This window comes from Poecile atricapillus, chromosome 7 (assembly GCF_030490865.1).
Source record: "Poecile atricapillus isolate bPoeAtr1 chromosome 7, bPoeAtr1.hap1, whole genome shotgun sequence".
NCBI classification, from domain to species: domain Eukaryota; kingdom Metazoa; phylum Chordata; class Aves; order Passeriformes; family Paridae; genus Poecile; species Poecile atricapillus.
The window spans coordinates 2,946,821-2,961,394 of NC_081255.1; the positions used below are offsets into that span (position 1 = coordinate 2,946,821).

The following is a 14,574-nucleotide window of genomic DNA, read 5'->3' on the forward strand; positions in this document are numbered from 1 at the left end:
GCTTCATGTTAGCTTCTGGTTTTAAATCTCCTCATTTAATAAAAAACTTCTTTTTCTGAATGCTTGGCTAATAATTTGTTTTAAATAGACTGTTCAGTTTGTTTCTGAATTGCAGAGGATTCTGGGAAATTGTTTCTAGATACTCTAGATACTGGTCAAAAGGAAGAATACGATTCAACTCTTAAATTTTGATCCCCAAAGGATATTTCATAGCACAGCCATACATATAGTAGATTTACTAAGCTGTATACTGCTCTTTGCAGAAGGATATCTGTGGTGTTTCTGGGTAATTTCTGTTGCAGATTTGGTTTACAAAGGATAATTCTAGCTTGAATCCTTGTTACCGAAGTTTACTCAGTATATAAGAGGGCAGATAGCTTGGAAATAAATTTGCTGAATGGTTTAGGATATCATCTGTCAGTGAAGTGACCTAAAATTATAGAAGATTTCATTTGGGTTGTGGTGATAACATCAGTAATGGGAATGATTTGACTCTAGGCTGACAAGATGGAAAAAAGATTACTGATTTGCCATTCAAAGAGGTATTTTGGAAGTGGGAACCCTGAACAACCTTGACATCTTTTTGTTGTACAGTGGTGATGGTTGGGTTAACCATATGTGATGCCTCTTCTTGTACCACCTTGCTTGGGCAATACTGATTTCTTATTCATTCCTTATTGGCTGGGAACCAGAGGCTGTGAGGCATTGTATATTGGCTTTTGAAGGGAGAAATAATTATTTTTTCCGTAGAATTATAAAGCATCCTGAGTTGGAAGTGACTCAGAGGGATCATCATAGTACAACTCCTTTTCATTAGCTTTAAAGCTAAGATTAGGTGTTTGATGAAACTTGCTTAAAGGCTTAACTAGTAACATTTCATTGTTTATCTCGGCAAAATAATGTTACTGTGAACAACACTGCACTAAATTCTGATCAAAAAGAAGGCTTTTTCCAGAAAAAAAAGTGGCAGAGGCTTTTCAGAGTCTTTATTTTAGCATTAGATTTTTTTCTGTTTTAAAATGCTTTGACTCTGAATTGCACAGGTCCTGATATAAAGTTTCTCTCTTTGCCTTTAGAATTTAGATTTTAATTGTAAATGTTTTTTAAGCTTAAGATTTGATAAAAAGTTTTTATTTTGCTTGTGGAAGAACTTTCTATCAGAACAGATACTAGCAAGCAAGTGTGTGGTCCTTGGTTTGAAACTGAAGCCAGTGGCGTGTGGGAAAGAGAAACTGATACATATGGGTGGTTGGAGTGAGGTTTTTTTGTCATTTTGCTGCTTGATTTAGAAAAATTGGTTGTGAATCAGTAACTTGAACTTTTTTTTCCCAAACTCCACTAGTGAAAGTAAGCCAGACATCAGAAATTATTTCATTACCAATTTTCTTCTTGCTGATGATTTTTTCTCATTCTGTGATCCATCTACTCTTCTACATTTCTCCTCATAAGAGTTCTGCTTTTTTCCTTTCCCAAATCTTATCTTCCATTCCTTTATAATGAGTAACATTTGATCTTCTTAGTATTTTGATTTGAAAGTGCCAAGTAATAAAGACATCCCAGCTTTTCTTCTATTGTAGTTTCAGTGTGGTTTCTCAACAGAGTAAAGATGTTGCTTTCTCTATCAATATAATCTTGAAGAAGGCAGTGAATGATATAAATTGTGGTTACAAAAGGAGCAGTTAAGGAACAATTGTCAGTCATGCAGTCATAAATAACTACTACTAGAAGTGGTCATCCAGCTTTTGAAGGATAGAGGTGCTTGGATAGCAGAGGGCAAGTTAACAGTGCTGAATTCTAGCAGGAGTGTATGCAGATTCCCAGTGTAACTGAGGTGTGTCTGGATGCGTCTTTGTGGTACCATACAGCTCAGTACAGGTCAGATTGTGTGAAGGTGCTGTAGTAGCAGCACACAGTATCACTGAGTGATGTGTGAGAGCTGTATTGCACAGTGTCTGACTGACCCTGAGCCTGACCCTGAGGCTTGGGCATCTTGCACATTTTCAGAGTCATTGTGTGTCAATCCAGAGCCCACTGGACTCTGAAGAAAGGTTGCTTGTGATAGAGGCTTTGGATGAAGCCCTGTCTAAGCAGAATTATTTAAATATTTAATTATTTTGTACAGTAGATACTGTACAAAAGTAGATTAGTGGAATTGTCTTTTTTATTCATGTTTTGTTGATGTCAATTTGCTCATTTATAAAGAGAGAACGTAAAATCTGAAAGGTAATCAGTGTTACAACTTCAATGTGATAATTATCTTCCTTGATTTATTTTAAGCTGTATAACAGCAGAAATGGTTTACACTGGCTTTTCCAGAGCCAGAGACTAGTTGGAATTAAAGCAAGTCGTGACTCAGTCCTGTATTTAATGTCAGAACTGAACTCCTAGTTCAGCTACACCTCCACGAGTGGTACTTCCCTAGCACAAAGGAGCTCACATGCCTGTTCTAGTACAGAAGGCTAACTTTGTGTTTATGTTTTCTTCTAGGTTATGTTTCACACTATGTGCAGACTGTCTGTATTTACAGAAGATATTTAAAACCAAACAGACTTTTTTGCAAAATTTTGATTCCAGTGGAATCTGTGCTTTAGATTTTTGTCTTGTCAATTAACTCCTGAAGCAATGCCTGTACAAGCTCCACAATGGACGGATTTTCTCTCCTGCCCAATTTGCACACAGACTTTCGACGAAACTATCCGAAAGCCCATCAGCTTGGGTTGTGGCCACACTGTCTGCAAGATGTGCCTCAACAAGCTCCACCGTAAGGCATGTCCCTTTGACCAGACCACTATCAACACAGACATTGAACTCCTTCCTGTGAACTCAGCCTTGCTGCAACTTGTGGGTGCTCAGGTATTGGTGCTTTTTTTTTTTTAATCTGTCTTGGTATTTTCCTACTTTTAGGAGGACAAATCAGGAATAATAAAGATTATGATGTTGTCTTAATGATGTGAAGAGAAGGCATTACCTTTTTGTAGATGTCTACAGGAAGTAGTAAAGGTGCCTGGAACAATAGTTTAAATCTTTCTTCTGCTGGTGACTTCTGCTGGTGACTGTGACTTTTGTTGCATCTAATTCCGTGGGCTGTCACCAGAATTGGTTTGTTGTGTTTCCTTCCTTCTTCCTTGACTTTTACCTAGCCATGCTCTAACAAAAGGATGAGGTGGATCAATGAGCTTATTTTGTGGGAGGACAATTTTCTGTGGTAAGTTATGTGCTTTACTGTATTCACCCTGTGAGACCTGTGGTTGGTTGTCCCAGAAGCAGGAGGGGAGTGTAAAGGATATGGGACTGATCTCTCTGGTAGCAGCCTTTATACAGCATTATTTGAAACTATGCTATGGAAATATAACTTCCTGAGATGACATGTTACTCTAAATCAATATTGGTGAGGGGGGAAAGCCTGCTTGAGACTCCCGTTTTTTGCTGGAATAGGTACTGGTGAGGTCAACTGAAATGGGGATGAGTGGCACTGGTACTGACAACAGCCCAAGAAATGTCAGGGATGTGGGGAAATCAGGATCACCTGTTCAGTTGCAGCACAGACTTAAGCTGGCAAAAGCTTATCGATGTTAGGTCTCAGGTAGCTCCCTGTGACCCACACTTTCCAAGGCTTGTGGACAGGATTGTGGTCTTAGGAGAGGAAGGACAATCATGTCTAACTTATGGGTGAAGAAAATGTAGATGGGATGCAGTTACCATAAAGCGGTTACTGTCACTAGTGGACACAAAATTCAATCACAGCAGGCAGAGGTTTTCATCCAAAGAAGGCAGAAGGCTTTATTTTGGAGTTTTCAGCCCCTTTTATAAGGTGTTCTGATACAGGTTTAACATGATTGGTAAAGGGAACAACACCTCTCTTGTCCCATTGGTGGAACAAGAGAAACACATTTAGGACATCTGTACACCACTGTTTTGGGAACCAAAAACCTATTTACAAAAACCAGTCCTTGAGAGAAAATGTTCTCAAGAAACTTTCCCCTGGGAACAGATCAGCCACCGACAGGCTGAAAACTCTCTTAGGCTCAGAAAATCATGTCCACAGGTTACTGTTTTATTTTGTCTGCTTCAGTGTCTGGGCTAAGTGAAACTAAACACAGCAAAAACTTCAATGAGATCCGTAGTTTGTGGAAGAGGAAATAATTGTGGAAGAGCTGTAAAAGGTGTGGGGGAAAGAGATGCTCTTATGTTGCTTTTTATTAGGTATTGTGACTTACATGTCCAGGTGTGCTTTTGCCACTTCTTAGTTTGTCAAATAATATGGCTAATTTTTTTCTTTTGTGGTGTATGGCATAGATGTTATTAAAGAAGCTCAAAATCAAATGGTGTTTCTGGCTATGCTAAGTGATTCATCCTGCTCTGCAGGAGGAAGCAGTGAAAATGTGCACTCCCATTCCTGTGATATGCTGCCATCTATGAAGAGCTTCCAAGCAGTATGAAATCCGTGGGTGATGTCATTAAAAAAAGTTGTCATTCTCTTTCTCTCATGTATGACATGATCATTATCCCTCTCTGCAGTTTCTTGTATATTTCCAGTTGCATCTGAATGTCCACATTTGTGAAAAATGTCTTTTTTTCCCCTTGCATTTTTTGGTTGTTTTGTGTGTGTTTGTTAAGCTTTATGAGATGCTGTATGATAGCTTCAACTTGACCTCTGCCAGAATTTAAATTTTCCTAAAAGCAAGGTTCTCTGGGATGGAAACCCACCCTGCTCTGTTTAGGTAACTGAGAATTCTTTTCTGGTTTTACTAGTTAGCCAGCCAGAGTTTTCTTATCTGTATGTGTGAGGTATGAAGGAAGGTTTTATAGTATAGTGTTTGTCTTGAGAGCACTCTAAACGTTAGGTTCTGACTTTGTACTAATGACATCATTTTGTGCTCCCTTTTTATCTAAAAATTTTGTGTGGTTAAGGTTCACAGGACCTTGTTTCAGCATGACCTTAAAGCTGCAAATGCCACCAAAAGATACATTATTCCCACCCCCATTCTTTTCCACTCATTTCTGGTTGTTTGCTGCTCCCAGTATTCTGTTACCTGTAACAATAACCGTGGATCCTACCTGAGTATTTGTTACTCACAAACTTTCCCCTTAAGAGAAGTTTCAACCATCTTCCCTGACAGCTCCTAATTTCAAATGAGCATGTGAATGAAATCAGTTCAGTATAACTGGCTCTCCTTTCTTTTCCCTTTCCCATCCTGGCAGCTGTTGCACTGTTTACCAGACACTGGACTACTAGAAAATAAATACAACTACTTTCCTGTGAAGGACAGGGAAACAATTGCTATCTTCCAATAGACTGTCTTAGGCCATTTTTTAAAAATCTTTTTATAAAAAAAAGCTTGCTTAAGGACAAATGTTTAAAAAATTGGTACTTTAGACAAATTAGTAATTTTGAGCTGTCCTTCTAAGGGAGTGTGATCTTGTGCTATTTCAGCAAAAATGGTCTGTGAGCAGCAATCCAGCTTTCAAAGCAGGAGTAGTGTCAACTTCAGTTGAAACTGATTCCATTTTTTTTTCCACTTCTGGGTTTAGTTTCAGGAGCATGCATGTGTCATTAGTGTCCCTTAATCTCCAGCAAACCTCTTTACACCTTAACCTGAGTCCACAGAGACCTGTAATACTTTATTTGTAAATGCTAAATTCCAAAAGAAAAGGTTTAATTTTTGAAGGAAATATAGTGAAGCCCAACTAAAGCTTTCATCTGTGAGGGGGAAGAACAGTTTGTTCTTTTCCCTTTGGTGTTACTCCGGAGGAATTCACACATTTATACTTGCTAAGTGCTTTTTTGCTGGAGGTGGAGGAGGAGACCAGGCAGTTTAAAGAAATAAATCTATTCTGCTGTGACTGACAGCAGTGACAGGATTCCAGGGCAAGTCACTCTGGCTTTTGCACAAGTACAGTGAGTGAAATAAGCAGGACTGTACTTCTGGGGAAAACATACTGAATTTATCACACAGTTACTCAGGAAAGTAATAAAATATTTCTCTGACAGTAGCATTCTCTCTCTGGATAGATTTTGTCACTCTAACAGTGAAAAGAGTTGGTTTCTTACTTGAATTAGACTCTCTCAGTTTTCACTCTCCCACCTCTTTCTGATGGAACCTGTTGCCCAGGTTGTAGCCACTCTTGGTGTGAAAATTAACTGTTGCAGATTCAGATTTCTACCTGTTCCCCTGTAGCATGGTGCACGTCAACACTGGTTATAGGGGCTGTTCTGGAAGACAGTGGTCATAGAATCACAGAATAGCTTGGGTTAGGAGAGACCTTAAAGCCATCTCATTCCAGCCCTGTACAGTGGGCAGGGACACCTTCCACTACGCCAGGTTGTTCCAAGCCCTATCCAGCCTGGCCTTAGACACTTGTAGGGATGGGATATCCACAGCCTCTAGTTAGGTAGTTCAGATCATGTCCACATACATTTTGCTACATAAGACAAGGAGAGGAAAGGGATCATAAGGGGAAGATGGGAATTTATTCCTGGGAAAGCTGAACACAACTGAGTATCTAAGCAGGAGGTGTGAGGGAAGGGAGACACAATGGCCTTGGACACAAATCAGCAAGGTATTCATAAGTTACCTTGCTTCTTAGACTTCCTGGGTAAAGGAATCCCTCAAGTTTGTTTCTGTGGGAATAAGGTTTTGGATTTTAGCTATTCAAGCGTCCACATATTACTCACTATATGTAACTATTTTAAGCATTCACCTGGCCAGTGTTTTGAAGGTACCTGATATGGATCTGTCATTTAAGCTCTTCCCTCATGTTTTTTTAACCCGTGAAACAGCAGCATGCACATTCCAAACAAGTGACATAGCATGGCAGAAATGCCTGTGGTGCTTTAATTTTGGCATAGGCTCCTGCTGGAAATGATAAATACGATTCTAGACATTGGAATTGTAGATGATGAGAGGCAGGGTCATCTTAACTCATAGCCCTTTCAAAAGGGGAAGATTTCAAGTGCAGAGCTATTAGAGGCACATTTGATAATTTTTTAACTTTTGATGGAATGAAGTGCCACAAAAGGAATTATCTGTGAAAAAGTTGCCTTTAATGTAAACTTTTGAGGAACTAAAGTTGGTAGGGTTTGGTTTTTGTTTGGTTTCTTTTGGCAGGAAGCAAATCCTTCGTTTGCAGGGAGTGGGAGGGAAATACTGCTAGAAATCAGTTTTCAAACCATACAAAAAGAGATTTGGTCTATTTAACATGTTCTTATTCTGTGCAGTTAGATGTCTAATGATCATTACTGACAACTCAAGCTGACTTCCTTCATCAAATTACACTTAAATCACCACTTCAAAATCACTGCCTGGTATGAGATGATGCTTTAGCATTCTTTTCTGGTCCCCTTCCTTATGCTGTCATAACCTGTGTCTTCCCACAGCCACAAGCCATGCTGATGGGTAACATTCCACTGCCGGGATACTTGCAGTCATTACCAAAACACATACATGCCAAACCATCACAGATTTAAAGCAATTAAACATCTGAGATAATTTTTCCTGTCTTGCACTCGTCCCCTTTGGAAGGTGTTGATTACATGAAGTGAATACATTTGCAGTAGAGACTATCATAAGGGTGTGATGTCTGAGACAATGGAATATGGAATGAGGGTGACAATAATGAGCTCACTTTCTGGGGCGTCTATTCTGAGGCTCCTGAGAGGCATTGTAAACAGCAGTGACCATAGGGTCATGCATGCTATTAAAAGGATATTTTGGGAAGGGGAAGTGAAAATGCTTTCAAGTTAAATTATTCCTTGCCAATTCCACAATGGAGCCAAAGTCAAAATTCACATTTTTCTCTTGGTATATGCTATTCTTACAATCATTCTAACCCTAAAATATTTTAGTAAGTCTTGCAAGTGCATATAATAGTACCAGCAAAAGGAAAATTACTTATAAATTACTTCTAAATTTCTGCTGCATGGGTGAAGTGTGTCTGCATGAGAAATAAATTTTCTTCTCCTGAATACTCCTGAAAACTACAGAAAAACTACTTTTACTCTTCAGTACTACACTTATTCCAGCTTCTGATAAAAAAATAATCTCTTTTGGACTCATTTTGCAAACAGTATGGTTGTACAAAACATTTAGATTTTTAAATTGAAGCTTCCCTTCAAAAGAGAGGGAATGGGAACAAAATGCAGATAGTGTTTGAATAGCTTGATGAGCTCTTGAAATTTTTTCTCTGCCAGCTTTTCCATGGGGGTATGGGAAGCTTTCTCTTAGTTTCTAGACAGTCCTTGTGTCTCACTGGTGGAATTGTGCTGTGTCTGGCATTCCAAACCACTGCTTTGAATGTGTGCTAAACCCACTTCAATTCAGGGTCGAAATCCAGGGCTGAACATGGGCTTCCTGTCCCATGTCTGTTCTGAGCCCCCTTTGTCTGCTGGGGGTTGCAACACTGTCATTGTATTTTGGGTTGTCAGCAGTGCTAGATGGAATGCTTGCAGGAGCAAGTAGGAATTTGCACAAAATATATGACTGCAGTAAATAGGGCAGAGATGGTGCAGTGTCTGGATACATATGCTTGAGATGTGTTATTTGCTCAGTAAGTCAGTTCTCTACTGTGTAACTTCCCTGGCAGAAGCAGACTGCTAAAATGGCAGTGCCTTTGTAAAGGAGGTGTGGAATATTCTGTTAAGGTGCAGGCAGATTTTGCAGGAGTTAATAATTGTTTCCCAAACCCCAAGAAACCACTCAAGATAAGGCTGTTGTGACAGTTTACAGCTGACCACTCTAACATACAGAGTTGCAGAATCTCATTTTGCTGACAATGTTCTTGCTTACAGACACAAAAACTCCTCAAACCCAAAACCCAAAATACCCAAACAAGTGCTGGCCCAAGATTAAAACCAAAACCCCACAGAACATCACAAGTTAACTTCCATCAGTGAAAAGTATAGATGCTAACCTTGTTGTCTAAGTGTGATTGAAATCAGGTTTTTCTCTTCAGTAGGAATGAAAGCCTCTATCAGACACAGCCTCTATCATGTGCTAGTTTTGGGATGATACTATGTTAATTGCAGCTGATATGTTGCATTCTGAGACTTTTCTTTGTTACCTGCTGGAAAAGCAGGATAGTAACTTTTTATTTTGCTCTATGTGTCAAATGAGAAACTTAGCATGGTGAGACTGTTGTCTAAGAAATACAATCATAAGGCTGAAGAATTGCTTTCTATTAAAATTGAAAAGCTGCTTACATTGGTGATGGCAACCATATACGTGTGTCTGTATATATTTTATATATTTTTTCTGGTTTTATTTGGTGCTGCCATCATAATGCTGGTCTTGCCATGGCTGAAGGTGAGCAGGTTTGTTACTGTATTTAACTGAAGCATTAAAGGCTTTTGCTTTTAGATTGAAGGCCTGGGTTGGTCCCTGTAAGCAGCTATGTGAGATTAGCATGCTGTTATTGCCACTGGGACAGGGATTGACTTGGAAATAGAAGTCTGAGATCTATTTGCACTTTGACAGCATATACAAAAAGTCCTGTTTTTTAGTCTTCTAAGGAATTCCAGTTCTCCGTATTGTCATATTGGGTTCTCTGCTGAGCGGTGATGCTGAGAAGTGTTAGTACAGTGCTATACTGTACCCTCAAATTTGATGAAAGCTTTAAGAATTTGCCAAGAGGAAAGTAGAAACAAAATTATAAGTTGTGGGAGGGATGGTGCAAATCCCTTGGAAAAATCCTGATTTCTGATGAATATCTGGAAGAAGAAATAAATGTCACCTGACAAAAAAGCAACATAAAACCCCGAGAATGTAATTGGCCTCTATCATCAGATAAATGCTCACAGGGTGTGTTCATTTGCACTGCATAGGATAACTTGGTCATGCTGCTTTGTAACTGGGTCTAGTCAGAATATGTTCCAAGGTTGTCTTAGTGTATTTGCTGCTAAGTCTTTCTTCCACTAATCTTAAGTAGCTGCAGTCTCTTATGCCTGGATGATTTTAGAGCTGTGAGGCTGTAGATACAGATTTGTACTTACTGGCAGACCAGGGTTTTCTTTTTTTTTTTTTTTTTTTTTCCCCCTGGGTTTTTGACCAGTAAGCTTTGGGGATGTTTCAACATGTTCTGTTTTGGCCAAAGTTTTGTAGTTATAGAAAGTGCTTCTGCTTCTAGTTCCTTTCAGCCACTAAATGAAAGAAGTCTGTTAAACATAAATTCTATCTATCATTTTTGCTGGGTTTTTTATGCTATTTGTTCAGTAAATAAGTTGAAAAAATGCTAAGTAATATAGAAAAATCACAGAAGGAGAACAAAACAGGAAATGTGCTATAGTAGTAAGTGTTTATAAGCATGGTTGCCACTTATATATATAATATATATATATTCATAGTAGATGTACATGTCCTCTCTCTTCAGGTTCCTGAGCAGCAGCCAATTACTTTACGCAGTGGAGCTGAAGATACTAAGCATTATGAGGAGGGCAAGAAATGTGTGGAAGAATTGGCATTGTACCTCAAACCACTCAGCAGTGCAAGAGGTAGTTCCTGCATTGCTTCCTTGGAAAATGAAACCAAAAAACCAAATATGATGCAAAACAAACTATCCAAATGATTAGTTAGTATGTTTGAAAAATGGTTATGAATCTTCTTTAGAAACAAATTGAAACAGGTTTCTTCAACATTAAGGTTATGTTTTCATGGAGGAGGGGGATGTAGAATTGAAAGGTGTCAAAAATAATTTAGAGAAAAGGCTGAGGTGTTTGGCATAGTGAGTTGAAACAAACTTTGGTCTTTGCAGAGTAAGTAAAAATAGATAATTTTGCCTTTTTTTTTCACTTCTGCTTTCTGATAACTCTAGTGAGGCAGCTCTTCTGTAGAAGATGAATAAACTGATATGAGAAAGTAACTGCATATAAGATAGATAAGAAAAATTATAAGTAATACTTTATTCCTACAAGTTCATATACAACAGCTGGGTCAATCTGGGTAATTCTAAGTTAACAAACCTGCATTGTGTTGAAGGGTATGTGTTTTATATATATTACATGTGCTGGATTTGGGCAGTCTGTCAGCCCAAGTAGTAGAGTTGAGCATCATGGGCATTAGGTTATCAAATATGATTTTTTTTTTAAAACTGTCTGAGACTTTTGCAACCAGTGCAGTGTGACAGCAGTGTCACTCTGGGAATTGGTGGCCCAGTGAACAAGCTCTGGCTGTAGAACAAACACAGCTGTATGTCTAGTGAGTCACTTGTTCCTTTAACCTGAATTAAGTGGCTTTCAGCATGTTTGTGATTCAGAGTTTTGGCACATAATTAAACATCACCCAAGCAGTTCAGGACTCATATAAGCTCTAAACCAAAACAGTGAAGGTACCACATGTTGGCAAGAAACTAAACGTGTTGTGAAAACAAACAAATGTCCAAGTGATCCCTAAAGTTCATGAATAAGGGATGAACTGGGAATCTGTATGGGAGGGTGTGGGACAGGCTACCAGCATGGGGAAAGGATTCATTAGAGGTCCCATCTTCTTAAAAAGCCAGATCAGTCAATCACAAGATTGAGTCTTGTGGGGAAGCCGACTACCAGAAAATTACTTTTATTGCCAAGTGAAACAAACTGCAGAAATGAACTTCTGATATGCCTTGACTAGTATTCCCTTTGACAAAATGGACACTAGGAGAGCTAGGTTTGCACTTGTCCAGTACAGTCACTGAAGACTGGCACAAGAAGAGGAATATGAGGTAATTTATTATTCTGTTTAATTTTGTTTTGAAGGTGTGGGTCTTAACAGTACTACTCAGAGTGTGCTGAGTCGTCCCATGCAGAGGAAACTTGTGACATTAGTCCATTGCCAGCTGGTGGAGGAGGAAGGGCGGATCAGAGCCATGCGTGCAGCACGGTCACTGGGTGAAAGAACAGTCACAGAGCTCATTCTTCAGCATCAAAACCCTCAGCAGCTTTCCTCCAACCTCTGGGCTGCAGTGAGAGCCAGAGGGTGCCAGTTCCTTGGGCCAGGTAGGTGGCATCACAGTATCACTGCTGCATTAGAAGCAATTTAGAATTGAGCTGTTGATAAATGGCTCTCCATTTGCCCAAGTGATTTTATTAAACAATAGCCTAATTTCTTAGTAATAGTCTTCAGAACTAATTATGTGTCTGTTGGGCTGCTGCTTTTGGGTTTTCTTGTATTTTTAAAGCTTTTTCAAGTCTTCTGTAAAATTCAGGATAGGTGTCCTTCTGTTCTTGTCATAAGATAAATGACCAGCTGCTTCTCACTTGCTATTCCTTGAAGAGAAAAAATAAGGTTATTGGAAGTAACTGGCACGGCTTCTTTTCCTTCTCTAGGGCAAAAAACATAGAAAACAGTTGTGGGGATAGATTTGTTACAGATATGTGTACACATTTTTAAGAAGTTGTGCATTTATAAATTAAATTCCTTTGCTTAAAATACTAGAAAGAAATCAATGTTGCTTAAAAAAAAAAATGAAGTCTCATTATTGAAAATACAGACTTCATTTGTTGAGTCTTGAAATAGGGAGCCAATTTCTTAAAGAAAAAATAGTGCAGCTTTTCCTGACTGAAACAGATGAAGGCTAATTTTGAGATACTAACTTTCATACCACTTCAAGGAAGAGAGAGGTTGGTAACGTAGAAAAATAGTGGTGCTGTAGTCTGGTTGTGTGGGCATTCTTTTTTTTTTTTGAGTGCATGGAAATGAACCTTGCTCTTCATTAGCCTGTCAGCTTTTTCTTCTGAGACAAGTGTGGGATCTAGGCAATACACTTTGAAAACTTGTATTAAGATCAAGAGATGTACAGACAGGAATGTTCTTATCAGATGATATCCAAAATAGATGTTGTTGTAGTGGTAGTAGTAATAATAATATTAATATAATAGAAAATAATAGATCATAATAATGATAATAATATTAAAGGTAAAAACTCCTGTTTTCCCAGGCCACAGTTTGGGAATCTGGAAGAGTTCCTTCTCTCTTTGCCCTCCGTTTGTGCTCAACTCCCTTTTTTCCCTGTGGGTTTGTGTGTCTGTTGGTGGGAGTTTTTAGCTGTTATCCCAATTGTAGGGGAACAAGAAACTGCAAAAATTTTACGTGGGCTTCTCTCAACCTTTGTCTCTTTTTGCATTTCCCCTGACTGTCAGCAATGCAAGAGGAGGCTTTAAAGCTAGTTCTGCTGGCTTTGGAAGATGGATCTGCTCTGTCACGAAAGGTCTTGGTCCTCTTTGTGGTGCAAAGACTGGAGCCGCGATTCCCTCAGGCTTCCAAAACTAGCATTGGGCATGTTGTCCAGCTCCTTTACAGAGCCTCATGCTTCAAGGTATGAAGAAGATTCTGCCCGAAGGTTTTGCAGTGCTATGAAAACCACTGGTTTTCACTTTCAATTTTCATTGTCCTGTAAAATTAAGTGTGCCTAAAAATATGCATAGTTAGAGAAAGTATTGCTCATTAAGTCCCACATTAATTTTAGAGTTCTTTGTCATTGAGCTGTGATGGCAATGTAGGCTAAAACAGTGACTTGAAGCTGTAAAGTTAGGTTTTGCATCTGTCCAGTTTCATAGAGGCACAGTTACAAAACCTGCATGTAAGACAGCATACTTACCTTCTTAGAAGTGGCTTAAAGCTAAAAAATCCCTAATTCTGTTAATTTGGTTGTGGTATGGTTAGAATCAAAGAAATAGGAGACTTAAAGCTGCTTAATGGACTTTATAGTATTTAATATCTATTACTAGATGCTCAATTTAAATGTCATTCACTCTTGCTAAATGAGTAGAAAAATGCTTTGGTTTTGGTAATTGTACCCTCAAAATTCTGCAATGCAAACAAAATATCTTGATTGAAGGTGTGGATACTGTAAAGTCATTTAGGAAGTGTGACACTAACTTATGTATGAGTCAGAGTCCAAGTAAACTATGTTTTGTATCCATTTTATAGTGGTTCCACTCTATGAAGTGTGTGTTACTTTAGTAGGAGCTGGTATTCAGTGAGTAGTGTCATCGTTGATTTTAGCTTGGGGAAGGGACTTAGTTGCTGATTGAAGACGTCACTTGCCTCGGACTTCACATAATCTTAGGCTTATCCTGCTTAATTGTATTTGGCTCACTTCTCCTTACTAGGTGACCAAGCGAGATGAGGATTCCTCCCTGATGCAACTGAAGGAGGAATTTCGGACCTATGAAGCTCTGAGAAGGGAACATGATTCCCAGATAGTTCAAATAGCTATGGAAGCAGGTTTGCGCATTGCACCAGACCAGTGGTCCTCGCTGTTATATGGAGACCAGTCTCACAAATCCCACATGCAGAGTATCATTGACAAGGTAAAGCCACCTAAAATCAACCTAGTCCATCTTGTTTGCAACTGTACTAGATTATGTTTGTAACATTGAACTTGGAAATTGTGCCCATGTGGACTTGCCCATTAATCATTTGTCCTGTTATTTCAAAACCCGTTACGTCCTAAATAATTAGAATATATATTTGTAATCTAATTGCTCCCTCTGCCATCCTGACATTTTTGCTAATTTATTTCTTTCTGCATATGGAAACCCACAAAGTTTAGCTGAATAATTGGGGGTGACCTAAGAACAGCCAATGTAGTGACAAAAGGCTA

The 14,574-nt window shown here is 38.9% G+C and overlaps 1 protein-coding gene across 12 annotated transcripts in view; it reads left to right on the plus strand.

The window, feature by feature from the left end:
- The window catches only part of RC3H1 (ring finger and CCCH-type domains 1), a 62,561-nt gene that overhangs the window by 21,768 nt on the left and 26,219 nt on the right, over positions 1-14,574 (plus strand). For all 12 annotated transcript variants that reach the window (XM_058843386.1, XM_058843389.1, XM_058843393.1 and 9 more), the window contains exons 2-6: positions 2,488-2,853; positions 10,366-10,486; positions 11,726-11,965; positions 13,109-13,284; positions 14,081-14,281. In XM_058843386.1, the coding sequence (XP_058699369.1) occupies positions 2,623-2,853; positions 10,366-10,486; positions 11,726-11,965; positions 13,109-13,284; positions 14,081-14,281 (969 nt within the window). In that variant the 5' untranslated portion in view covers positions 2,488-2,622. The remainder of the gene's footprint in view (positions 1-2,487; positions 2,854-10,365; positions 10,487-11,725; positions 11,966-13,108; positions 13,285-14,080; positions 14,282-14,574) is intronic.